The sequence below is a fragment of the Petaurus breviceps genome, unplaced genomic scaffold (genome assembly GCF_028583685.1).
Source record: "Petaurus breviceps papuanus isolate PSGF00001 unplaced genomic scaffold, PetGlider_PUasm1.0 221, whole genome shotgun sequence".
Taxonomy (NCBI): domain Eukaryota; kingdom Metazoa; phylum Chordata; class Mammalia; order Diprotodontia; family Petauridae; genus Petaurus; species Petaurus breviceps.
Window position 1 is genome coordinate 9,861,637 of NW_027185877.1, and position 26,676 is coordinate 9,888,312.

Consider the following 26,676-nt stretch of genomic DNA (forward strand, 5'->3'; position numbering starts at 1 on the left):
TTTTTTTTTTTTTTTAAAGCAATCGGGATTAAGTAACTTGCTCAAGGTTACACGGCCAGTTATTTCTGGGTGTGGTGGTAAGTATCAGAGCCTGGATTCGATCCCTGGTCATCTCAGTGCTCTTACTCACTGAGCCACCTGGCTGCCCTAAGCAATTGGGGTTAAGTAACTTGCTCAAGGTTACACGGCCAGGTGTTTCTGGGTGGGTGCTAAGTGTCTGTCTGAGTCCAGATTCAATCCCAGGTCATCCCGACTCTGGGGCCAGTGCTCTTACTCTCTGTGCTACCTGGCCGCCCCCCAATGATTTCTTAATTGCCTTTTCTCAATAATCCTCATTCTTCTTGATGTTTCTTTTGACGCTGCCGATCAACCTCTTCTTCTTGATTCCCTCAATTATATTCTATTCTTATTAACATTTATTGTCTATTTCTTCTAATATTGTTGTTAATCTTTCATCTATGAATTTAGCTGTTGAATTCTTTGGGGTGTGCGCCACTTTTCAAATCATTAGTATTTAAAAAAATATTATAACCACCCAGACAAAACACCAATTCACACATGAATAAGGTGAATGAATATAAGTACTTTCCTGCAAACTACATTTCAAAATGGGCTCTTCTCATCCATCTCCCTTTATGTCAGTTCTCTACAGAAAGAAGCAATGTAAGACAATTTCTGAACTATGACAAAATCAACTCTGCCACTGTGTCTATAAACAGCATGTCAATCTACTCTTCCCCTTCTTCCCACATTTCTTCAGTATACCTCCCAAACTACTCTTCTCTTACATGTGTTATCCTTGTTGTTTGTCCTTTGTTTTTTAGGAGGACAAATGACATCACAGGCGATGACTTTGCTTCATCAAGCTGTGCAAAGCTGTCGTCCTCACTCTCTTTTTCAGTCATCAAAATACTGTGGCAGGACAAAAGTCAAGATGACCGGCGATGGCCCAGGATGTAGTGGATGACCCTGGAGTCTTCAATGCCTGGCATTGATGTTAAGTGTTCCATAGGGCTACTTTAGCTGCCTTCATGGCCATACATGTGGACATTGCTCCCCTCACTCCCACAGAAGGGCAAGCAATGCCTCTTAAGGGAAGTTATGCTATGGACTTTTTTTGTCCAAACTTGTGGTTTTATTTATGTAGTGAACAATCCACATGAAAGCATTGTCTGCCTATGGCATAACTCGCAGTTAAGACTACAGGCCAGGGGTTCTTAAATGGTTTGGTGTTGTGTGTATGTATGTGTGTGTGTGTGTGTGTGTGTGTGTGTGTGTGTGTGTGTGTGTGTGATGAATTCCATAGTGATGGCACTATGAACCCCTTCTAAGAAAACAATTTCTAAAGATACACCAAAAAAAAAAATCTTCAGGAATTAAAAAAAACTTAATTATTTGAAATGTATGTATCAAATTTTTGAAAGTTCATGGACCTTTCCCCACTAAGTTAAACTCCTGGATTAGAAAGTTGCCTGTGTTGTTACTGGTATGACTTGAACCAAGGTTCACATTCTCAATGTAAATATTTTAAAACACTATTCATCTTTAGAAGGGAAAGACCTTTATTCTGAACTTAAAATAGGATGATGTATGTAGAAGAGTTTTAAAAAGGTATAAAACACTATACAAGTATATTAATTTTTTTTGCAAAAGCCTTTTGGATAGCAATTATGGATAATTTTTAAAAAAGAAATAGTTAAGCATGTAATAATAGTAATAATAAAAATGCATGGTAGTAAGTGCTCATTCATTCACAGCTCACCTAATTTCTTCTCATTATATTGCATTAGAGAAAAGGGAAATCAGAAGACAACATCATAAAGAAGTAAGAGAAATTCTAGGGCATTTGGAAACAAGGGAGCTAGAAGAAGAGGGGTGATATATTAAATTATCATTATCCCAGGATGGAATAAAGTAATGTTTGCAGTCTTCAGTCCTCTGGAAATTTGTTCAAATGCTACATTCAGAATGAGATTGAAACTTACTTTCCATATTTATATATTGTTTCACAGTACAATTTCATAAATACATACTTATTACAAAAATCACAGAACTCCATATCATATCATTACTCAACTTTTTTTTTAAATCACTAATCCTTCATGAAATGGATAAAGAATGGAAGCAATGGGGAAAGATGTTACTTTCTGTTATAGCAGCACTACTACTATTGAGAATTACTACCACTAAACTTTATATTTAATAAGAAATTGGCATTAAATAGAAGAGAAATAAGTAATGAGCGTTCATGCTCTAAACAAGATATGAAAAGTAAAAATATTGCCACAGAGGAACATGTAGGCCCAGAAGGCATGGCCTGCAGGCCCAGAGGCAGGCCTGGAAGAGGCCTGATCAACTTGGAGGGCAAGTCATCCCACCAACCACAAGGGCCACTACCAGGCCTATCACCAAAGGTCTGGGACTGGAAAGAGCAAGGTAAGAACCAAATGCAGGGGCCCCTGTCCCGGACAGCAAATACTCCTGGGGCTACCATTTCATAGCCCAGAAATTAAAAAGAAAAGCCCCTATCAGGACCTCCAAAGACCAGGACGACAGAGTGAACCTCGCCTGCTCCAACCTACCCCCCCACTTCTGACTTAAAAAACATAGAAACTATTGCCCCAGGGCAAAACCCTCTACAGTAAAGGCTTGGGATCCCTAGAGGAAGAGCATGGCTAGGGCCCTGCCTCAAAATGGGTAGAAAGCAGACTACGAAGACTCTGGAGTCCTACTATCCTCAGAGGGAGGAACCAAACTCAGAGGGAGACAATGTGGACTCCATACCCACAGCTGAAACATCAACAGGGAACGGGTCCCAAGCACAGAAAGCTCTCCTAGATGAGATCAAAAGGAACTTTGAAAACAAAATGAGAGAGATAGAAGACAAAATGAATAATTCTCTCAAAACCAAAATTGCAGAATTAGAAAAACATTATAATGAAGAAAACATCTCTCTAAAAAGAAGTGTATGATATGGAAAAGAAGCTCCAAAAATTAACCAAGGAAAATGATTTGCTAAAAACTAGAATCAACCAAATTGAAACAAATAACTCTATGAGGAACCAAGAATTAGTCAAACAAAACAACAAGAATGAAAAATTAGAAAAAGAGGTAAAATACCTCAATGGAAAAATAACTGACCTGGAAAACAGATCCAGGAGAGATAATCTGAGAATCATAAGCCTACCAGAAAATCATGATGAAAAAATGAGCCTAGACAACATTCTCTAAGAGCTCATTAAGGAAAACTACCCTAAGATACTAGAACATGAGGGTAAAATAGAAATTGAGAGAATCCACCAGACACCTAATGAAAGAGATCCCAAACTGAAAAGTCCTTGAAATGTTGTGGCCAAACTCCAGAACTACCAGATAAAAGAGAAAATACTTCAAGTGCCAGAAAGAAACAATTCAAATATCGAGGGTCCACAGTGAGGATCACACAGGATTTGGCAGCCTCTACACTGAAAGATCAGAGGCAGTGGAATACAATTTTCTAGAAGGCAAAAGATCTCAGGTTACAACCAAGGATCACATACCCAGCAAGACTGAGCATATTCTTCCAGGCAAATAGATGGTCATTCAACGATATAACAGAGTTCCAGACCTTCCTGATAAAAAAGCCAGAACTCAATGGAAAATTCAACCTCCAATTACAAGAAAGGTAGAAAGGTAAACAAGGAAACACACACACACACACACACACCCTGCTATTTGATACGAACAAACTGATTATAGAAAAGCAGAGGGTATGAGTATAAAATACACAAAATGATGATTTAAAAAAATCTTATTAAGGGCTACAAAGGGACTGTAATGAAAGAAGAGGAATGAATGAAGTGGAAAAGGGCAAATTATGCCATACAAAGAGGCATAAAAACAGTATAGCACAGGAAAAGAAGGGAAGGAGATGAGAATCATATGAGCTTTTCCCTCATTGGTTCTGGTGCAAGGAGGGAATAACAACCAGTTAAGCATAGGACTCTATGGAGAAGAAATGCCAAAGATATAATTTTAGAGGGAAGGAGGGGAGAGAGAGGAGCTTCGCATGAGATTTGTTCCTGTCACTCTTGGTACGCAGAAGAAATAACATACTTCATTAAGTATAAAAATATCCTACAGTCAGTAGAAGGAGGAAAGGGCTATGAAAGGGGCGTGGTAGTTAGTAGGGAGGGAAGAAGTAAGGGGAAAGGGGAATAAAAGGGAGGGGGGCTGATAAGGGAATACTGAGGGAGGCAGCGGTCAAAAGGAAAACTATTAGGGGGGGAAGGGAGAAGGGGGAAATATATGAGCATTACCAGGGGAGGGAATAGGATGGAGGAAAAGAAACAGAAAACAATCATAATTGTAAATGTGAATGGAATGAACTCTCCCATAAAATGGAGACGGATAGCAGAATGGATTAGAAATTCTAATCCTACAATATGTTGTTTACAAGAAACACGTCTGAAACAGAGGGATACACATAGGGTAAAGGTAAAAGGTTGGAGTAAAATATATCATGCCTCAGCTAAAGTAAAAAAAGCAGGGGTAGCAATCCTTATCTCAGATAAAGCAAAAGCAAAAATTGACCTAATTAAAAGAGATAAGGGAGGAAACTATATCCTGTTAAAAGGCACCATCGAGAATGAAGCAATATCATTACTTAACATATATGCACCAAGTGGTACAGCATCCAAATTCCTAGAGGAGAAGGTAAAGGAATTAGAGGAAGAAATAGATAGTAAAACGATACTAGTGGGAGACTTTAATCTCCCCCTCTCTGAACTTGATAAATCCAACCTCAAAATAAACAAGAAAGAAGTTAAGGAGGTGAACAGGATTTTAGAGAGGATAGATATGACAGATCTCTGGAGAAAACTGAATGGGGATAAAAAGGAATACACTTTCTTCTCAGAAGTTCATGGCACATACTCAAAAACTGACCACATTCCAGGGCATAAAAAGCTCACAATTCTATGCAGTAAGGCAGAAATATTAAATGCATCCTTCTCAGATAATGATGCAATAAAAATTATATGCAATAAAGGGCCAGGGAAAGACAGACTAAAAACTAACTGGAAATTAAACAATTTAATCCTAAAGAATGAGTGGGTCAAACAAGAAATTATAGAAACAATCAGTAATTTCATTCAAGATAATGATAATAATAAGACAACATACCAAAATTTGTGGGATGCAGCAAAGGCAGTTCTTAGGAGAAGTTTTATATCCCTGAGTGCATACATGATTAAACTAGAGAAAAGGGAGGTCAAGGAACTGGGCATGCAAACTGAAAAACCTAGAAAAAGAACAAATTCAAAATCCCCAATTAAATACTAAATTAGAAATATTGAAAAACAAAGGAGAGATTAATAAAATTGAAATTAAGAAAACTATTGAATTAATAAATAAAACTAAGAGCTGGTTTTATGAAAAAACCAACAAAATTGATAGACCCTTAGTCCATATGCTAAAAAAAAAAGAAGAAAACCAAATTATGAATACCAAAAATGGAAAGGGTGAATCTACCTCCAATGAAGAGGACATCAAAACAATTAGGAATTTTTTTTCCAATTGTATGCACATAAATTTGACAATCTTAGGGAAATGGACGAATATTTACAAAAATACTAGTTGCCCAGATTAACTGAAGAGGAAGTAAATTACTTGAATAACCCCATCTCAGAAAAAGAAATTGAACAAGCCATCAGTCAACTTCCTAGGAGAAAATCTCCAGGGCCAAATGGATTTACTAGTGAATTCTATCAAACATTTAAAGAACAATTGATTCCAATACTCTACAAACTATTGAGGAAAACTAGTGAATTAGGAGTCCTACCAAATTCTTTTTATGACACAAATATGGTACTGATACCTAAATCAGGAAGAGATAAAACAGATAAAGAAAATTATAGAACAATCTCCCTCATGAATATAGATGCAAAAATTATAAATAAAATACTAGCAAAAAGACTACAGCAACTTATCACAAGAATAATACACTTTGATCAGGTAGGATTTATTCCAGGAATGCAAGGATGGTTTAATATTAGGAAAACCATCAGTATAATTGATCATATCCACAATAAAACTAGCAGAAACCACATGATCATCTCAATAGATGCAGAAAAGGCTTTTGACAAAATACAACATCCATTCCTATTAAAAACATTAGAAAGTATAGGAATAAATGGAGCCTTCCTTAAAATAATAGGTAGCATCTATTTAAAGCCATCAGCAAGTATTATATGTAATGGGGAGAAGCTAGAAGCATTTCCCATAAGATCAGGGGTGAAACAAGGGTGTCCACTGTCACCCCTCTTATTCAATCTGGTACTAGTAATGTTAGCAGTAGCAATTAGAGAAGAAAAAGAAATCAAAGGAATCAAATTAGGCAAAGAAGAGACCAAGCTATCACTCTTTGCAGATGATATGATGATATACTTAGAGAATCCTAGAGTATCAAGTAAAAAACTACTTGAGAGAATAAATAAATCTGGCAAAGTTTCAGGATATAAAATAAACCCACATAAATCCTTGGCATTCTTATATATTTCCAATGAAATTCAACAGCAAGAGATAGAAAGAGAAATCCCATTTAAAGTTACTGTAGACATTGTAAAATATTTGGGAATCTACCTGCCAAAACAAACCCAGAACCTATATGACCACAACTACAAAACACTTTTCACACAAATAAAGTCAGATCTAACTAACTGGAAAAATATCAATTGCTCGTGGCTGGGTCGAGCTAATATAATAAAAGTGACAATTTTACCTAAATTAAATTATATATTTAGTGCCATACCAATTAATTTAACAAAAAACTACTTTATAGAGCTAGAAAAAATAGTAACAAAATTCATTTGGAAGAATAAATGGTCCAGAATATCAAGGGAATTAATGAAAAGAAATGCTAGGGAAGGTGGACTAGCTATACCAGATTTAAATTTGTATTATAAAGCAGCAGTCATCAAAACTACTTAGTACTAGTTGAGGAATAGAGGAGTGGATCAATGGAATAGATTAGGCACACAAGATTCAGAAATCAATGACTATAGTAATCTATTTTTTGATAAACCCCCAGACCATGGTTTTTGGGATAACAACTCACTATTTGACAAAAACTGCTGGGAAAACTGGAATATAGTATGGCAGAAACTGGGCATAGACCATTATCTAACACTATATACCAAAATCAAGTCTAAATGGGTACATGATCTAGGTATAAGGTTGATACTGTAAGCAGTCTCCGAAAACAAGGAATAGTTTACCTGACAGATTTGTGGAGAGGGAAAGACTTTATGACTAAACAAGAATTAGGGAACATTATAAAATGTAAAATGGATAATTTTGACTACATGAAATTGAAAAGCTTCTGTACAAACAAAGCCAATGTAACCAAGATTAAGAGGGAGGTGGGAAATTGGGAAAGAATCTTTACAACCTATGTCTCTGACAAAGGCCTCATTTCTAAAATATAGAGAATTGAGTCAAATTTATAAGAATACAAGTCATTCCCCAATTGATAAATGGTCAAAGGATATGAACAGGCAATTTTCAGAGAAAGAAATTAAAGATATCTATAAACACATGAAGAAATGCTCTAAATCACTGTTGATTAGAGAAATGCAAATAAAAAAAACTCTAAGGTACCACATCTCACCAGTCAGATTGGCTAAGATGACAAAACAGGAAAATGACAAATGCTGGAGAGGATGTGGGCAAATTGGAACACTAATGCATTGCTGGTGGAGTTGTGAACTGACCCAGCCTTTCTGGAGAGCGATCTGGAATTATGCCCAAAGGGCTATAAATAATTTCATATCCTTTGACCTAGCAATACCACTCCTAGGGTTATATCCCCAAAAGATCAGAGAAGTGGGAGGAAGACCCATATGTACAAAAATATTTATAGCAGCTCTTTTGGTGGTGGCAAAGAATTGGAAAGTAAGGGGGTGCCCATCAATTGGGGAATGGCTGAACAAGTTGTGGTATATGCATGTTATGGAATACTATTGTGCTATAAGAAATGAGGAGCAGATGGACTTCATATTTACCTGGAGAGGCTTATACAAACTGATGCTGAGTGAGAAGAGTAGAACCAGGAGAAATTTGTACACAATTACAGACACAATGTATGTGTGATGACCAACCTTGATAGACTGGACTCTTCTCAGCAATGCAGTGATATAAGTCAATCCCAAAAGACTCATGATGGAGAGAAATGTGTGCATCCAGATAAAGAAATAGAAAGAACTGAGTTTATATCCAGATGGAAGCAAAATACCTGATCTTTTTCCTTTTATTGTTTGGTTTTATGTCCTCTTTACCATTTTTCATTCCATCTGATACAATCCATCTTTATAACCTGATTAATGTATAATTTGAAAGTCTTTACAGAATACTTTACTATATGCCGCCATGGGGGGGAGGAAGGGGGATAAAATGTGAAACTCAAGGAATTGTGGAATTGAATCCTGTAAACTAAAAGTAAACACGTTTAAAATAAATTATTAAAAAAAAAAAGAAAAGTTAAGATTATTTATCATCATAAAGATCTGCATACTTAGAGAAGGGCAGACAGGAAGTTTGTAAGAAAGACTAGTTCACACTATTTTCCTGGAAACATGCTGCCCTGAGATGAGACCTCTCTACTGTCATCAGGTAGACAAAGAGCTACCTCACTATTCGTGGGGAAGGAATCAGTGAATACTACTATTACTTTTACTTCATTACTCTGATGCTTGCTGGTGATAGCTTAGGTGATAGCTTTCCTGATTCTACTATACCATTATTTGAAATTTAAATTGCTTCTCTACCTTCAGAAAATCAAACTCCTTCCTCATCATTGTTGTGATGATCAAATGAGGTAACTTAAGTAAAGTTCTTTACAAATCTTAAATGTGAGCTCTCAGTGTCTGGAAAAATATTATGCAATTTTGGATTACTAGGGCCCAAATTCTTCTTTATTATGAATATTATAAACTGACTTTATATGAGGTGCTTTTCCAGTATCTTCAAACATTTCCATCTCAGAAGTCCAGCAAAATGTATTTCTTTTTTTTCCCACACTTCTCTAAAATAACTTAAATAGCCAGGCTACAGAGTAAGAAGGACTCAGGGAACTATGAAAGATAATGAACCATATAGCAAAGCAGAAAGATATATTAGAAATACTGATGGATTGAAGTTTAAACCAAGAGACCTGGTTTAAATTTTGATTTTTGCCAATTTATTACCAGTTTGATTTTGGTCATGTCAACTCACTTCTTTCAACTTATATTTTCTCATATACAAAATGGAATGAGCTAACTTATCCAAGGATTTTTCCATTGCAACCCACTGCAGCTCTACATTCCTGATCCATGACAGATCAGTTATCTAATAATATAATTGGATTATCAAGGTACTACCTACCTTACTGGGTTGTTGTGAGGAAAGCACTTTTGAGTTGTAAAGCATTACCAAATGGACTGCCTTTTGGAAATGGCATGATAATTTCAATCTGCTGCTGCTACAAAAGCTCAATGCTCTCTCTGTGATGTTAATTGAACTGATCCCAAAAGAAACAAAACTGCATGTACAGTGGGTGTCAATAGGTTGCAGCACATTACTAATGACAGATAAGAAGTACTGGAGAAAAAAACTTACAAGGGTATGTATGAGCAGAAGAGGGTTGGCTATGAAATAAGGATGAGAGGTAACACCAGCTCAAGTGTTGTACTAGTATCCACAAAACAAAGAAATAATTTCTATTAACATTAAAGAAATACATGAACAGAAACTGACAGACTAAGATAGACTATGATTTTGTTATGATCTGTACTGGTAGAGGGTCATGGTTCCTACTAATGTGTTGAAATACATAAATGTGAGCTATACAGGATATTAAGTCATGTATGTGTGTATGTCTATATGTCCAATAAAATAGTTATTGCTGCATTTCAGAAATGAGAAAATTGTTTTAAAGGTGTGACTATTGTGTATTACTTGTTTTTGTTCATGCTGTTTAAAGTGAAAAGCTAATGTTATCTTCTCAATCAATAGCTATAGTATAGAACTCATGTCTACATTTCTATACCTACTATGTGTCCTCCAATACCTTCTTATTTGCAATGCCATAAAAGGAGAAAAGTATAATATTTTTCTTCCACATTTGGTTTCTTTAATATATAAAATTAAGTAAATTTCTTGCAAATAAATAGAAATAAAACTATACAATACACACTAATTAAGATCTTACAAAAGTAAAAAAAATACTAAGTAATCAAAGTTATCTTCATAATTGTAAACTCCTATATTATGAAAGAACCATCATTATAACCCTACTTAATATGATAATGGTCCTTTAATATGTAAGGCGCTTAATATTTTTCTTTAACACAACATAGCAAATGAAGAGACAAATTCATTAGCCCAGGCACTTCAAGACTCCAGTTTAGTACCTTTTTTTTTTTTTTTTGCCTTTTGGAGGGCAATTTGGGTTAACTGACTTGCCCAAGGTTACACAGCTAGGTTTTTTTTGTGTGGGTGTTAAGTGTCTGAGGCCAGAACCGAACTCGGGTCCTCCTGACTCCAGAGCCAGCGCTTTACTTACTGCACCACCTAGCCACCCTCCAATTTAGTATCAATCTATGCAGGAAACAAACTAAAATTGAGCTAGATCAAAATGTAAAATTTACCCTATGTTTTTTCTCTATAAGGCTTTTCATTTTAACAAGGGGTGACTCACTTTTACCCACACAAATCCTTATTTAAAATTTTACCCATTTAGGTTTTCTTGCATCAATCAGGACAAAAGAACTTTAAGAACCAGAAGAAAAATGTATTTTGTAATCTACTTTTTTTGTCTTTTGTTTGTTTTTGACTTTGTGAAGAATATAACCTATCTTGAGCCTTACACTTTGGTTAAAGATCTCAATATTAATGTCTGAAATCAGTTTATTCTCATCCTATTAATTTTCTGTCCAGTCCCTTTGCATTACTGTGTACATTTTGCCCAACAAAACAAGTATTAAAATCAGACTGTGTGCTAGGCATATACGCCAAAAAGATCAAAGAGGAAAAGAACCTATATGTTAAAAAAAATACTTATAACCAGTCTTTTTGTAGTGATAAAAACTTGGAAATTTAGGAAGTGCTCTGTTCCACTGGGGAATGGCTAAACAAATATATGAATGTGATAAAATACTATTTTGTTATAAAAAATGATGAAGGAAATGGTTTCAGAGAACCCTGGAAATGCATATATGAATATGATGAGTGAAGTGAACAGAACCAAGAAAACAATTTTATTAAATAATTGTGAAACACTTAAGAACTCTAATCAATGTAACACACCTTACCATGATTTCGGGACTCATGCAACCTAGCTCCTAACAAAGAGGCAAATGGGGTCCAAGTGCAGACTAAGACATGTATTTCTGGACATGGCCAATTTAGGAATTTTTTTTTTTTATTTTAGGTATTTATCACCGGGGTTTTATTTTTGTTCCTTTATCTTTTTTTTTTAATTTATTTTTAGTTTTCAACATTGATTTCCATAAGATTTTGAGTTATAAATTTTCTCCTCGTCATTCCCCTATCCCCACCCCAAGATAGAAAGCATACTGAATACCCCTTCCCCCAATTAGCTTTCTCTTATATCCTCCCCCATTTTCTACTAGGGCAATACCTCAGTGCCTGTATATCTTATTTCTCAGTTGCATGTAACAAAACACATTTTTTAAAATATTTATTTTTAAACTTTGATTTCCAGATTCTTTCTGTTCTTCCCTCCTCATCCACCCCCACTGGGAAGATAAGCAATTCAATATACATTATACATGTGCAGTTACACAAAACATTTCCATAGTAGTTATATTGTGAAAGACTAATTGTATTTCCCTCCATTCTATACTTCCCCACTTATTCTATTTTCTACTTTGACCCTGTCTCTTTTCAAAATGTGTGCTTCTAACTACCCTCTCCCCCAATCTGCCCTCCCTTCTATTATCCCCCCTCTTATTCCCTTTGCCCCTACTTTCCTGTAGGGTAAGACACCCAAATAAGTGTGTATGTTATTCCCTCCTTAAGCCAAATTCAATGAGAGTAAGGTTGAACCATTTGCTTTCACCTTCCTGCTCTTCCCCCTCCATTGTAATAGTTTTCTCTTGCCTCTTTTATATGGGATAATTTATCCTATTCTTTCTCTCCCTCTCTCATTATATTCCTCTCTCACCTCTTAATTTTATTTTTTAGATATCATCACTTCCTATTCAACTGATCCTGTGCCCTCTATCTATGTATACATGTACATACATATATACACACACTCACATATATTCCCCTATACATACATATATATGTATACATATATATTCCCTTCAACTATCCTCATACTGAGAAAAAGTCTCATGAGTTGCAATTATAGTTTTTCCATGTAGGAATGTAAATAGTTCAACTTTAATAAGTTCCTTATGATTTCTTTTTTCTGTTTACCTTCTCATGCTTCTCTTGCTTCTTATATTTGAAAGTCAAATTTTCTGTTCAGCTCTGGTATTTTTATCAAGAATACCTGAAAGTCCTCTATGTCATTGAATGACCATATTTTTCCCTGAAGCATTGCTCGGTAGGTGATTCTTGGTTTTAATCCTAGCTCCTTTTGACCTCTGGAATATTATATTCCAAACCCTTAGATCCCTTACAGTAGAGGCTGCTAGATCTTGTGTTATCCTGATTGTACTTCTACAATACTCATATTGTTTCTTCCTGACCTTGTAATATTTTCTCCTTGACCTAGGAACTCTGGAATTTGGCTATGATATTCCTAGGAGTTTTCTTTTTGGGATCTTTTTCAAGAGGCAATTGGTGAATTCTTTCAATTTCTATTTTGCCCTCTGGTTCTAGAATATCAGGGCAATTTTCCTGGAGAATTTCCTGAAGAATGATTTCTAGGCTCTTTTTTTGATCATGGCATTCAGGTAGTCCAATAATTTTTAAATGATCTCTCCTGGATCTATTTTCCAGGTCAGAGGTTTTTCCAATGAGATGTTTCACACTGACTTCTATTTTTTCATTTGTTTGGATCTGTTTGATAGTATCTTAATTTCTCATAAAGTCATTAGCTTACATTTGCTCTAATCTAATTTTGAAGGAATTATTCTCTTCAATGAGTTTTTGAAATTTCTTTTCCATCTGGGCAATTTGACTTTTTAAGGCATTCTTCTCTTCATTGGCTTTTTGGGCCTCTTTTGCCATTTGGGTTAGTCTATTTTTTTAAGGTGTTATTTTCTTTAGTATTTTGCTCCTTTAGCAGGCTGTTGACTTGCTTTTCATGATTTTCTTGCATCATTCTCATTTTTCTTCCTAATTTTTCTTCCACTTCTCTTACTTGATTTTCAAAATCCTTCTTGAGCTCCTCCCTGGCTTGTATCCAGGGAATATTCATATTTTTCTTGGAAGTTTTTGATTCAGGAGTTTTGATTTTGTTGATTTCTTCTGCTTCCATGTTTTGATCCTTTTTGTCCTTAAAAAAGGATTCAATGGTCTGACTCTGCTTACTCATCTTGCCAGCCAATTACTTGACTTTTGAGCTCTTTGCCATGGTAGAACAGCATCAACGTAGGTGAAAGAGTAGCATATTTTTGCCTTTATTTCCAAAGTCAACAGACAACTTAGGAAACTGTCAAAGGTTCCCAAAATCTCACTAATTTATTCTAGAAATAAAAAGTAAATCAGCTTCATTAAGATAAGTCAAGATGCTGATACTTTGACACTTGGAAAATAGCTACTAAACCATAAAATAACACAACTACAGAACATTTTAAGATTGCTTTGCAAAATACAAAATTCAAAATCCTCAGTCTTTACTTCAAGGCTCTGTACTATACAGTCCCAGCCTCTTATTTCCCATTTGAAGTGCTATAATGAAAAGCTGCTAGATACATAATTAGGGGAGTTGGTTCAAATTTTGTCTTTTATACTTATGACCTATGTTATCTTAAGAAAGTGTCATTGCATTTTCCTGGACCTTTCTAGCTTCAAATAACACACTCCTTTAGAACGAAAATGGTGGCATAGAGTAGAAAGAGTACAAGAGCTAAAATAAAAACTCCAATCCCAATTCCATCACTTATCTATGAGGTCTTGGGCAAAACGTTTAACTTCTCTGAACCACAGGAATAATATTTTGTAGTATTCATTACACAGTTGTGAGGAAAAGTACTTCACAAACTTTTAAAAACTACTTAAATTATAAGAATCTTATGTTCTAAGTGTGTTACTTCCTTTTCTACCTGTCAAAATTCTGTATATCTTTTAATACCAATCTCAGGAACCATCTTCATGAAAGCTTTTTCAACCAAAAGATCCCTCTCTCATCTGGATTTCCATAGTACTTTGTTTATACCTCTCCTAAGGCATCTGTCTTATCTCTCAAAATACATTTTAACACTCATTGAGAGCAGAAAACTTTCATAATTCCTGGGGTACCCTCTAATAGCTGCTCAATAAATCTTTATGAAATTGTCAAAATATAATTTTAAAAAATTGAATCAACACAACATATGAGAAGAGACAAAATCATCAAGAATTGTAAGACTCAAGACAAGTAACAAGTGCTGACCTATCAGATCTTTCCACTGCATGGAGCATGGGGCAGTCTTACAATTTCTTACAATTCAACTTAAAACTTTTGAGTTTACATGCCATTAAGAAATTTGGCATTTAAAAGTAAAATGCATCTAAGTTACTGGATAGCTCTTTGATCCTAGGCAGTGTGGTATAAAAGAAATAATACTGAAATTAGGTGACTATGGTTCTAGTTTTCTCAACTGTCTAAAGTTCTATCCAAACTTGGGTAATTTATTTAACTCCTCAAGAGCTATTCCTTCATTTGTAAAGATATAAACTAGGTCACCTCTACAGTCACAGAATCATATAGAACTGGAAGGGACTTTAGTTGTTTAGTCCAGTTTTTGGACTAAAAAAAACATTTTTGTGTCCTGGATCCCTCTGACAGGACCCTATGGACCCTATCTTGGAAAAATACTTGTTTCCTATATTCATAACTGAAATTCTAGTCTAACCCCTTCACTTCATAGATGAAGAGACTGAGTCCTAACAAGGTTTAAATAACTTCTGTAAGGTCATGCAAGTAGCTAAACGCAGAGCCTGGATTAGATCTCAGTTCCTCTGACTCCAAATACAACACTGTATTACACTGCCCCTTAGGGCTGGAACAGTCCTAAGATTTTTAATACATTAAAAGGTTGGACACATATCTATGAGAGTATTTAAAGTATTTGTGATTTTATCAGTGTAAGTATTTTCATTGACAAATACAGGCATACCTTGTTTTATTACCGTTCACTCTGCTATACTTTACAGATACTACATTGTTTTGTTTTCAAATTGAAAGTTTGTGGCAAATCCTCATATTGAAGCAAGTCAATCAGTGCCATTTTTCCAACAGCAATGTGCTCACTTCATGTCTGTGTCACATTTTGTTAATTCTAACAATATTTAAATACTGTTTAAATTTAAATTTATTTAAATTCTAACAATATTTAAGTATTTCATTATTATCACATCCATATGGTAATCTGTGATCAGCGATCTTTGATATTACATTATAATTGTAATTGTTTTGGGGCACCATGAACTAAACCCATATAACATAGTGAACTTAACTAATAAGTGTAGTATGTATTCTGACAGCTCTACCCACCAGTCATTCTCCCTTCTCTCCTCAGGCCTCCCTATTCCCTGAGACAAAACAATATTAGGCCAGTTAATAACCCTACAATGGAAGACATAAAAGAAGCAGCAAACAGCAAACCTCACTGTTGTGTTATTTTTAAAAACTGAACAGCCATCCCAACCTTTAGCAACTACCACCCTAAGTAGTAAGCAAACATCGACACCAAGGCAAGATCCCCTAACATCAAAAAGCTTATGACTCACTGAAGGCTCAGATGATAGCTAGTATTTTATAGCAATATAGTATTTCTCATTAAGGTACATACAGTTCTTTAGACATAATACTAATTAACACTTAGACTATAATACAGTGTAAACGTAACTTTTATATGTACCAGGAAACCAAAATTTTATGTGATTTGCTTTATTGTGATATTCACATTATTGCAGTGGTCTGTACCGAATCTGCAATTATCTCCAAGGTTCAGTCTATACTGAAATCCTTCTATGCCTTAATAGACTGAGTAGATTAATTACTATGGATAAAAATTCTGTGGCTGGGGTGACTAAGTGACGCAGTAAATAGAGATCCTGCCCTGGAATGAGGAGGACCTGAGTTCAAATCCGGCCTCAGACGCTTAAAACTTACTAGCCGTGTGACCTTGGGCAAGTCACTTAACACTCCCCCCCCAATTCTGTGGGCAACCAAGTAATAACTCTTCCTGAGCTTAGCTATCCTATTTCTCAGATGGCAGGGGTATAATTCATTATGAAGTCCACATACAAAGCCTTTTCAGTTTATATACAAACTTGCTTTAAAAAAAATTTTTATTTGTTTTTTTGTGGTTTTGTTTTTTTTTTGGAGGGGAGAGGGTAGGGCAATTGGGGTTAAGTGACTTGCCCAAGGTCACACACGGCTAGTTTTTTGTGTGTGTGTCAAGTGTGTGAGGTCACATCCGAATTCAGGTCCTCCTGACTCCAGGGCCAGTGCTCTACTCACTGTGCCACCTAGCTGCCCCTATATACAAACTTTCCATTTTAATACACCTTGTATTTCCTTAGTCTAATTCTCAAGAACACTGACTACTCTGATGGTAAAAGGATGAATTGAAACTGGACATGAGTAGAGTCTAATATTGACTAGAACACTAAGAAAAAGATGTTACAGGCCGGGTAGGAACCACAGTTTGTCTACTGGGTCCTGTAAATGTTTCCATAAACAACTTTTTTGGGTAATGTGACCTTGCAAGTGATATTTGTTGTTTTTTTTTTTTTCATGAATGCTATCTCCCTCTAATGAATTATAAATTCTTTGAGGAAAGAAACCATAAAAATCCTAAGTGCTTATCACCTTATTGCACAGACAGTGGGTACTCAATAAGCACTACATACCAAATCAACATCTAGGCCATACAATCACATTTTCTTGTTGTCTATTGTGTATAGCCTTCAGGCATCACAGCCTGTCTCAATGTCCTGGCTCCCGGAATCAAAATAGATACTACCAGGGTCAACTTCATAAGCAAACAGTTGCAATCTCTCTTTAAGGGACAGGAGTTTAAATATGCTAGGCACCCATTGGCATTCTGACTTCGATCAATATTCATTGGTGAATATGGTAATGACAATTCTATAGGATACATTAAAAAAAACTTTTTAAAAGGAATCTTAAAATCATTCTTTAGTAGGATATTCCCCATGTCTACAATGGTAATTACCTTGGTTTCTATGAATTGATTCTGCTCCTCAAGTTCAAGTAGGCTTTCTTCATCTTTTTTCTCTTCCAGAGTGGCTTTCAATTCTGTGTGTTCTTTCCTACTCGAGGTCCGGCAACAACTATTTACAGTACTTCCTCTGCAGATATCTGTTTTTGGTAAAAAGGAACTAGTAACTATTCTATCCTTTTCTCCATTTGCTAAGCTAGTATAGATGGCTGGTTCTAAAGTTTGACTAGAAACATCAGGTCTAACAGTGAGGAATTTATTGTCTTCACATTCCATTTGTTTTTGTGCTCCAATCACACCATTGGCTGTGTGTTTCTGTACATCCTGAGTTTGGTCTGTATCGGTTTCTTGTTTCTGTAGTGGATGTTGAGACAGGAGTTTTGGCTGAAGGACTGTTGTCAACCCATGTCTTCCTTGGGCTCTAGAAACAGTCTGATTAACAGAAGGTTCTTTCTTCAAATCAGTAGAACTGGATGATGCACTAAAAGACAGAATAAAGGGGAAGCATAAAAACTTGGGAAGGAGAAAATTCTAGCATAAATAAATGCTTCTCTTAGAAATGGATATTTATGCAACCTTGCTTCATAAGAACCTCTTTTTTTTTGTTCTTTCCAATCTCAGAAGCATTAATCAGAGAAAACTGACAAAGAGTACCCAAAATCTTATGCCATACCTAAATAAACACTTAAATTTCCTAGTTGTATGTGAGATGGATTTTAGTGGATGTAAAGTGGATTTGTTATTCTTTTAAAGATACTAGCTCCTAGGATCCATGGCCATCACAATCTCTAGTTCCCAGGCTCATGGCATATAAACATTTCCACTATGAACTCCACCACTGCCCAACATGATGCCAAAATGATAAATATTATAAACATTTGAGTTCAGTTGGTAAATACCTACTGTGACTGTGCAGTGAGATATAATGATGAGTTAATGTAAACTTCTGAGATTACTGCTGGAAAAATGCCTTCTATGTCTGTTACCTGACAAATCAAGTAGGCACTAATCAGTATGTGGGGATTTGGTAATATATAGAGAAATGCATTTACCTGCCTCAACTGGCCCTCACTGAGGCTACAGGGGAACCCACAGAGTAAAATGACAGTGTAATGCTGTACATGCCTTGATCAGTCTCCATCAAGGATTTGGGGAATTTGGGTAGGAGTGAGATGAGTGGAAAGTATTCTCAGAATAGAGGAGACAGTCACCAAACTTGAGCTAGGTCCTTGATCTCCCTAGGCCTAAATTTCGTTTTCTTGTAAATCACCTGATTTTGGGGAAATCAGGTGGTATGCCCCTTCACCCCTCCCTTTATCCTGCTAGGTGCTTTTTTTTTTTTTGTAACGACCCCTTTCTGCTAAATATGGATAATCATAGCTATGTGTCTTTCTATTGGGTAAGAGGGAATTTCTGGGTTCTTGCTTAGACTGTGAGGCCACACAATCCCACCAATGGATTGATGGTCTAGCTGGAGGGGGAGGATAGTGGGAGGGGGATTTCGGGGTTTTGGGGGTATTTCCTAGAATTGTTTGTGTAAGGGTATATAAATGCTTGCTTGACTCCTGCTAGGTACCTCCCTATACCAGGCCTGTCTGGAATAGGTGATGCCCAACTCTCGCAAGACTTGTTTTTAGAATAAAGAGCTTCTGTTTCTACTCAGAGAAACCTCTGAATTTCATTTGGGTGAGGGTCTTTGGGATCTTTATCCCACAGTTTATACATAGAAGAATACATGTATCTGCCTCAATGGGCCCCCATTGAGGCTTAGGGGACCTGTTGTAGCTCCTACTATATTCTCACCTGCCCCTGAGAGAAGAGTTGTAGAGAATTCTGTAGGAGTCAGTGCTCTCATTATCAGCAAACTCCCTTTGAGAATACAAGACTAGAATAAATTAAGTTCATTTAACCCCTTATTACGGCTCCATTCCTGTCTTCCTGTTTGTACAGATCAAGAGTGATCCTATAGGGGACAGCTAGGTGGCACAGTGAGTAAAGCGTTGGCCCCGGAGTCAGGAGGACCTGAGTTCAGTTCCAGCCTCCGACACCTAACACCCACACAAAAAAACTAGCTGAGCAACCTTGGGCAAGTTACTTAACCACAACTGCCCTCAAAAAAAGAAAAAAAAAGGAGTGATCCTGTGCTAGAACCCCTGTTGGTGAAACCTGTGTTTCTACCTGTCTAACACCAGACCAGAGTAATTCTCTAACTATGAACTTTGAATCATAAATTTCTTTTCTAAAATACAATTTTCCAGTAAAGGGAAATGAAATCTAAATGAGAAAAAAAATATACAAGGTTTAAGTATAAAAGTAATTAGAAAATATAATGTTTCTTGACTTTAGGACTTCATTGAAAAGAGCAGTGAATCCCCAATTCTCAGATATTGTGTCCCAGAAGTTTCTTTTTGAGTTAATTTGGAATTCAGAACCCATTCTCCCATCTGAAACGTTATACATGATAGCTAAGCTTCCCAGGCCAGGGCACAAAATCTATTTAACCCATAATCCTTGAATGTAATACTATACTATAAAATTTACCAATATAACGAAATATTTATTGTGTCCATATTCCAAGTATTCATTTTGCAGAAAGTATAACAATGTTCTTATGGGAAGGTGCATTCACAATTCTACACCATGTGAATGTCAACTCTATAATATTTTTCACATTTGGTAGTAAAGAAAGGTCCCAAATTCTGAGAAATAATCATTAAATAACTAATTGTTAATATTGGGGAGACCTTATTCTCTACTATACCAAGTCAGCATCTGAAAGACATGGTTGATAATAACAATGGGTTAACAGCAATTCTCCTCAATCTTGTTCAGACCTCACCCAGGCAGGGAAGCCCATTATGTTCTACTCAGATTTGGGTGGGGATAAATTCATTGACAAGATTGCCCAAGACAAGGGGTGGCTAGGTGATGCAGTGAATAGAACACCAGCCCTAGAGTCAGAAGGACCTGAGTTCAAATCTGGCTTCAGACACTTGACACAATTACCAGCTGTGTGACTTTGGGCAAGTCACTTAACCCCATTTGACCTCCAAAAAGCAAAAAAAAAAAAAAAAAAAAGATTGCCCAAGACTGGGGATGATTTAGAAGTAAATGACCAGATAAGTCATATCCCAACTCATTAGAATAGGCTCACCTCTCATAACATTCATTTTTCTCCTAACTTGTTAACCAAGCAGAGTCATCGCCACCCTCAGGAACACCTACTCTTCCAAGGGCATGTAAGCATTGATTGGGTTCCATGGGGGGCCTTTGGCACTCCAGAGGGTCACTGACCCCTTTTATATGCTAGCATAGTTGATAAAATGGTTACCCAGAAATTATATCTCTCAAATTGTTAAATGTGGTGAATTTAATGACTGATAATGGAGATCCAGAAGGGGCAGGATTAGGGGAAGTCTAAAGAAAATCAAGAAATGAAGCATTGGGATGGGGACCTGAGAAGGATGGAGACGGGGAGGAGTAGTTAGGGAATGTGAAAACAAATGGGGTAAGCAAGTAAGGGAGTGAGTGAGGTGGGACCCAGGGATTTAGTGATAGGGACAAAACAAGATCTTCCCTGCCACTGCTTAGGATTAATTTTAGAAATAGAGGAAAAAAAGAACCATGGCTCGGGGTGTGGGGTGGCAACAGTGCTAAACAACAGCTATATTTGTAAGCAGTAGAGAAAGGAGAATTACTCTTGTGCATACACCTGTGGTATAAATTAGGAACTAAATGAATAAATGTGATTTATTTCAACAGGGACTTTTTTCCCCCTTTCAATCAATTGGAAATAGAGAAAATTTCATGCAAATAGACATGTGCTCCAACCAAAGTGTGCCAATACAAATATCAAAAAGGAACAGACTAGCTTGGCCACAGTTCTTCAGCAATTATACTCCTTACCATACCCTAAGGAGCTCTAGCTCATCCTAATAGGCTCTCGGTTTAATCTCAAAACTACCTTCAAAGCAGGTTTAAAAAACCAGGTCTGGCACTTAACTTGACTTCTGGCACTTGACTGCTAATCTTTGGGTCTATGCTCTTAGGCAGTTCCTGGAAATTCAAATCAAACTAGCTTCTCTCTTATCTGTTTTTCCAAGGATCCTCTGTTCCAAATTCTAAGAATCTATTAGGTTTTGGGGAACTCAAAGTGTTTTGAGTTGAGGGCGGGCTATCTCCTGTAATGATGGCTATTATAACAATACTTTACATTTGCATAGAATTTTTAAAGCAATTCTGCATATTTTTAGGGTAGCTTTTCAGTACTGATGGGAAGCTGATACTTCTTACCCAACTCCTAATGGTAATCTGGGGCCTGGTTGACCACTGGGCATTTTTACTGGCTATCCACCGAGACTGAAATGTTCTTCTCATCATCTCTGCCTTTTGATCTCCCTAATTTCCTTCATATCACAGCTAAAACAGAAAACATTTCCTGGTCTCCCTTAATTCTAGAGCTATCCCTGTGTTGATTACTTCCAATTTATCCTGTATATAGCTTGCTTTTACATAACTGTTCACATGTTTTCCCTCTTATTAGCCTGGGAGCTTTTTTTTACTATCCCCAGGACTGCCTGGCAAATTACAGTCCCATGAAAAAAGTTTACTGGCTTACTTCCTCAGCTACATACAGTGCCATTTTTAGGTACCATGACTCTGAGCACATTGGCAAGGGGAAGGGAATAAATTTCATGTTAGTTTCCTGTTTAAGTAAGCTGCCTACAACTATACATGTGTCCAAAAGGACTTTACTCTTGCACAGAAAGGACCCTGAGTTAATGACATCTTTTGTAAATCCAGTAAGGTTTTAACATCTGAATTGTAAACAATCTGATTCTTAAAGATCTCTGAAGAAGGCAGAACAAGTATTTATGTATTTTACCAATGAGGGAAGCCAAGTGGTTGGTCCTAGCTATTAGAGGACCTTACTCGAGTGGTAGAGTCTACTTCAAGTCTTTTGACATCCAAGTCAAGGAGTCTACCATACTGCTTCCCATGGGCAGGAAATATGTAACACACTGCTACCTCCCTGAGTTTCAAACTATGGGAAAAGCACCAGTCCTTTTGATCTACTGGAAAAAAATCTAATAACCAAATCTAAAAATCACTGAAACTATAGTGTCAATCTTATAATGATAAGAAACAGGCATAGTTTCAAAAATAAATTCTCTCACTTCAACATTTATATATAATAACAACAGCAAGAGCCAGCATTTACATAGTGCTATAAGGTTAGTAAAACTTCACATTAAAAAACACTATTTCATCTGATCGTCACAACAATCTTGGGGAATAGACACAATTTATTGATTTTGGGGTTTGGTTTTTTTTTGCTTTTTTTAGAGGGGGGAAGGCAGGTAATTGGGGTTAAGTGACTTGCCCAAGGTCACACAGCTAGTAAGTGTTAAGTGTCTCAGGTCAGATTTGAACTTACGTCCTCCTGACTCCAGGGCCAGTGCCCTATTCACTGAACCACCTAGCCACCCCAATAGATACAATTTATAATCCATATTTTACGGATGATGAAATGGAGGCAAACAGATTTAAATGACTTGCCCAGACTCCCACAAATATTAAGTATCAGAGGTTGGAAGTGAACTGACATCTCACTGATTCCAAGGCCAGTGCTCTAGCCACTGAAACTACCACCTAGCTGCCTTAAAAAATACAAAGGAAACAACAATGTAAAAACCATTTAAGATATCTTGATTCAAAGTGGTAGAGACCATCTCTCAAACTGGAGAAAAAGTCTAAGACTGATGTAGGCAGTGTTGATGAGCAGTTAGTTCTTCCTTTCCATCTTTCCAAGATGACAACACAGGGCCTGGGTCACCTCCTCCAACAAACACTACAAGTTGTTATTTTTAGCTTCCATGAAATCAGCTTTTTAAAAAGCTGAAATTTATAGAATAAACCACATATTAAGTGTCTGTTTCTCATTTAGCAAGGTGTTAATACAACTCTTTCATGTTTACTTCATCAAACATTCACCTAATCAACCCAGACTTTTTAGAGGAAGTCACTACTTCAAAGATTGTGCTAAAATTCTATGTGGATGTATCAATACAAATTTTCAAAAACACATAATTATGTCCAAAAGTCCTAATCTTGATGCTTCATTACACTGAGACAGGAACTTGAAATTAATGAAAGATATACTAATGCAGTACAAGTTCTTCTAGGTTCTATAAGAAGGAATAGTGACAGATTTTTTTTCCTACTCTGAGGATGTAACTAAGTATATAGAGGTAAGGTTCCTCATAGGAAGGTTGGGCAGCAAGGAATTAAATTTTTTGTCCACAGTTGTCAATTAATAGGATAGAAAATACAAAAAGCTTTTTAGAATACTTGGATAGTACTGATGGTACTGAATGTTGAACCCATAATATATCTGGAATTCAGCAAGGTATTTCACAAATATCTCTCATGATTTCCCAGCATACAAATTAAAGAAATGTGAATTTAGGTGGATTTGTGATCTATGACAAAGCAGACCAAAAGAGTATAGGGGTTCATGCATCAATGCCAGCTTTGGGGGAAATATTTAGCAAAATTTCTTACAATTCTTTATTACTGAGCCCGTCTTTTGAGTATTTAAAAATAATATACTCCATGAAGTCATTAATTCAATTAATCAATTTGTAAATGGCCATGATAATCTAGAAGAGTGGGCTAAATGGAGAAAAGAAAACGACTTTACTAAAAGTCTACTATGTGACAAGTCATTGTGCAAAGCACTTTACAAATACTTCATTTGATCCTTCAACAAACTGATGAGGTTGTTGCTATTATTATCCTGATTTTATAGTTGAGAAAATTGAGGCAGACAGAAGTTAAAGTGATTTGCCCAGAAATTGAAATCAGGTCTTCCCCATGTCCAGGCCCAATGCTCTATGCACTACATACTAGCCACCTCTAAAGTTGTATAATACAATTAAATAGGAATAAATATAAAGCACTCCAGTTGGGTTAAAAAAAAATCAACAGCTCAAGAAGAGATGAGATACAGACAAAAAATTTCACATAGTTTATGTGAAAATTTTGTAGGATTTTCATATATTATGCATGTGGAAGCCAAAAAAAGTTAATGTATTCTTAAATAAATTAATAGAAATACTAATTTGACAGTAATTAAATGATCAGCTTACTACACTCTGACCTAGTATTACATTTTAGGAATGCTCATGAACTGTTGTGTAATGAGGATGGAACAAGTTCCAAAGCAGGCAGTGGCTGTGGGGATCTTACTCTGACCCTGACCCTAGCCTTAACACTGAGTCAAAAGTCAAGAAGAAGGGCAGTAAAAATAAGAAAGCAAGCAAACAAAAAGAATCCCAACCATAAAAAGTGATTATGGTGGTAGTGTTCACATGTTTCCGTCATGTCTGACTCTGACCTCATTTGAGTTTTCTGAGCAAAGACAATGCCATTTCCTTCTCCACCTCGTTTAATGACACAAATACAAATACAAACTCAAAAGAGAATGACTACGAAAGATCTACAAGACGTGAAAAAATAAAAAACAAAAACCCCACAAAGCTTGGATGTAAATTTAACTAGAATTCCTAGAAAAAACAAAGATTAAAAGAAACCCCCAAAAATGATTAAATGGGGGAAAAGGCATAAAAAGAAACAACTAGAAAGGAAAAGAAAACTAAGGAACAAAAAAAAAAAATGGAAAAAGCTTGGGAAAAAAGTTTTAATACTTCACCTAAGTGACAAACTTCTGGAAAATCAGAACAGATCAAAGAGGAGTTAATGACTTGAGACAATGAGAAATACTAAAACACAGTTAAAGACTTAAAAAAATAGAAAACAGCATAAGATATCTTTTATTAAAGAAAACTGACCTATCATTTAACTATGAGAAATGATGGCTTAAAATGTGTCTTGACATTATATTCCAAGAAATTACAAATCTCCTAGAATCAGAGCAAAGTGAAAATAGAAAGAATTCATCATCACCTCCTAAAAGCAACTACAAAATGAAAATTTACAGGAACATCAGAGCCAAAATTATACAATGGACTATATTAGAAGAAAAAGATATACTTATAATAGCAACACATTCTTCTCTTTCATCTCTGCTTTTTCTATCAGTCTCTGTCTCTCTCTCTGTCTCTCTCTGTCTCTCTCTCTCTCTGTCTCTCTATCTCTCTCTCTATCTGTCTCTCTCTCTGTCTCTCTCTCTGTCTCTCTGTCTCTCTCTGTCTCTCTCTCTCTGTCTCTCTCTCTCTCTCTCTCTCTCTGTCTCTCCAGGTTTTCAGAGAAATTAATTCACAGAGGCACCCACAGAGACAGAAAATAACTCCACATAGCAAAATTTTATTTAAAGTTTTCAGTTCAAAATTTTATGTCACCTTCTCATTTACATCATTCATTTCCGCCAGATTTTGAGGTAAAAATTTTCTCCCCGTTTTTCCCCTAACCACTGCCCGAAAATAGCAGTCCCACAAGATATCCCCTCCTCCAATCTGCTCTCTCCTATATCTTCTCCCATACCCCCTGCGACTTTTCCAGTAGGGCATGGTAGATCAATATGCCCCAGTGCCTGTATATCTTATTTCCCAATTACATGTAAAAATAGCATTAATGATGGTATTTTTTAAACATCTGATTTTAAAACTTTGAATTCCAGATTCATTCCCTTCCTCCCTTGTCACCCTTACTGGGTGGGAAGAAAAGGAGTTCAGTATAGGTTGTACATGTGTAGCTAATGCAAAACATTAACACAGTAAATATATTGTAAAAGAATGACTATATTTCCCTCTCTCCTATCCCACCTCCCACTTGTTTTATTCTCTAATTTGAACCTGTCCCTTTTCAAAAGTGGGTGCTTCCAAATTCCCTCTCCCTGGCCAGCCCTCCCTTGCATAATCCCCCCTCTCATCCCATTACCCCCTACTCCCCTGTAGGGTGAGATACCCTATTTAGTGTGTGTCATTCCCTCCCCAAGCCAAATGCAATGAGAATAAGGTTGGCCCATTCCCTTTTGCCTTCCTATCCTTCCCCTCCATTGTAACCATTTTCCCTTCCCTCTTCTGTATGAGATAGTTTACTCCATTCTGTCTCTCCCCATTTCCTCTCATTATATTCCCCTCTCACTTCTTTATTTCACCTTTTAAGTATCATCCCTTCCTATTAAATTGGTCCTGTACCCTCTATGTATAACTGTATACATATATACCCACATTCACATATACCCATATACCTTCTGATATAGACATCTATCTATCTATCTATCTATCTATCTATCTATCTATCTATCTATCTATCTATCTAT

At 36.2% G+C, this 26,676-nt stretch overlaps 1 protein-coding gene across 4 annotated transcripts in view; it reads right to left on the reverse strand.

The window, feature by feature from the left end:
• The window catches only part of FGD4 (FYVE, RhoGEF and PH domain containing 4), a 285,423-nt gene that overhangs the window by 76,350 nt on the left and 182,397 nt on the right, over nucleotides 1-26,676 (reverse strand). For all 4 annotated transcript variants that reach the window (XM_069094845.1, XM_069094844.1, XM_069094847.1 and 1 more), the window contains one exon: nucleotides 17,385-17,871. In XM_069094845.1, the coding sequence (XP_068950946.1) occupies nucleotides 17,385-17,871 (487 nt within the window). The remainder of the gene's footprint in view (nucleotides 1-17,384; nucleotides 17,872-26,676) is intronic.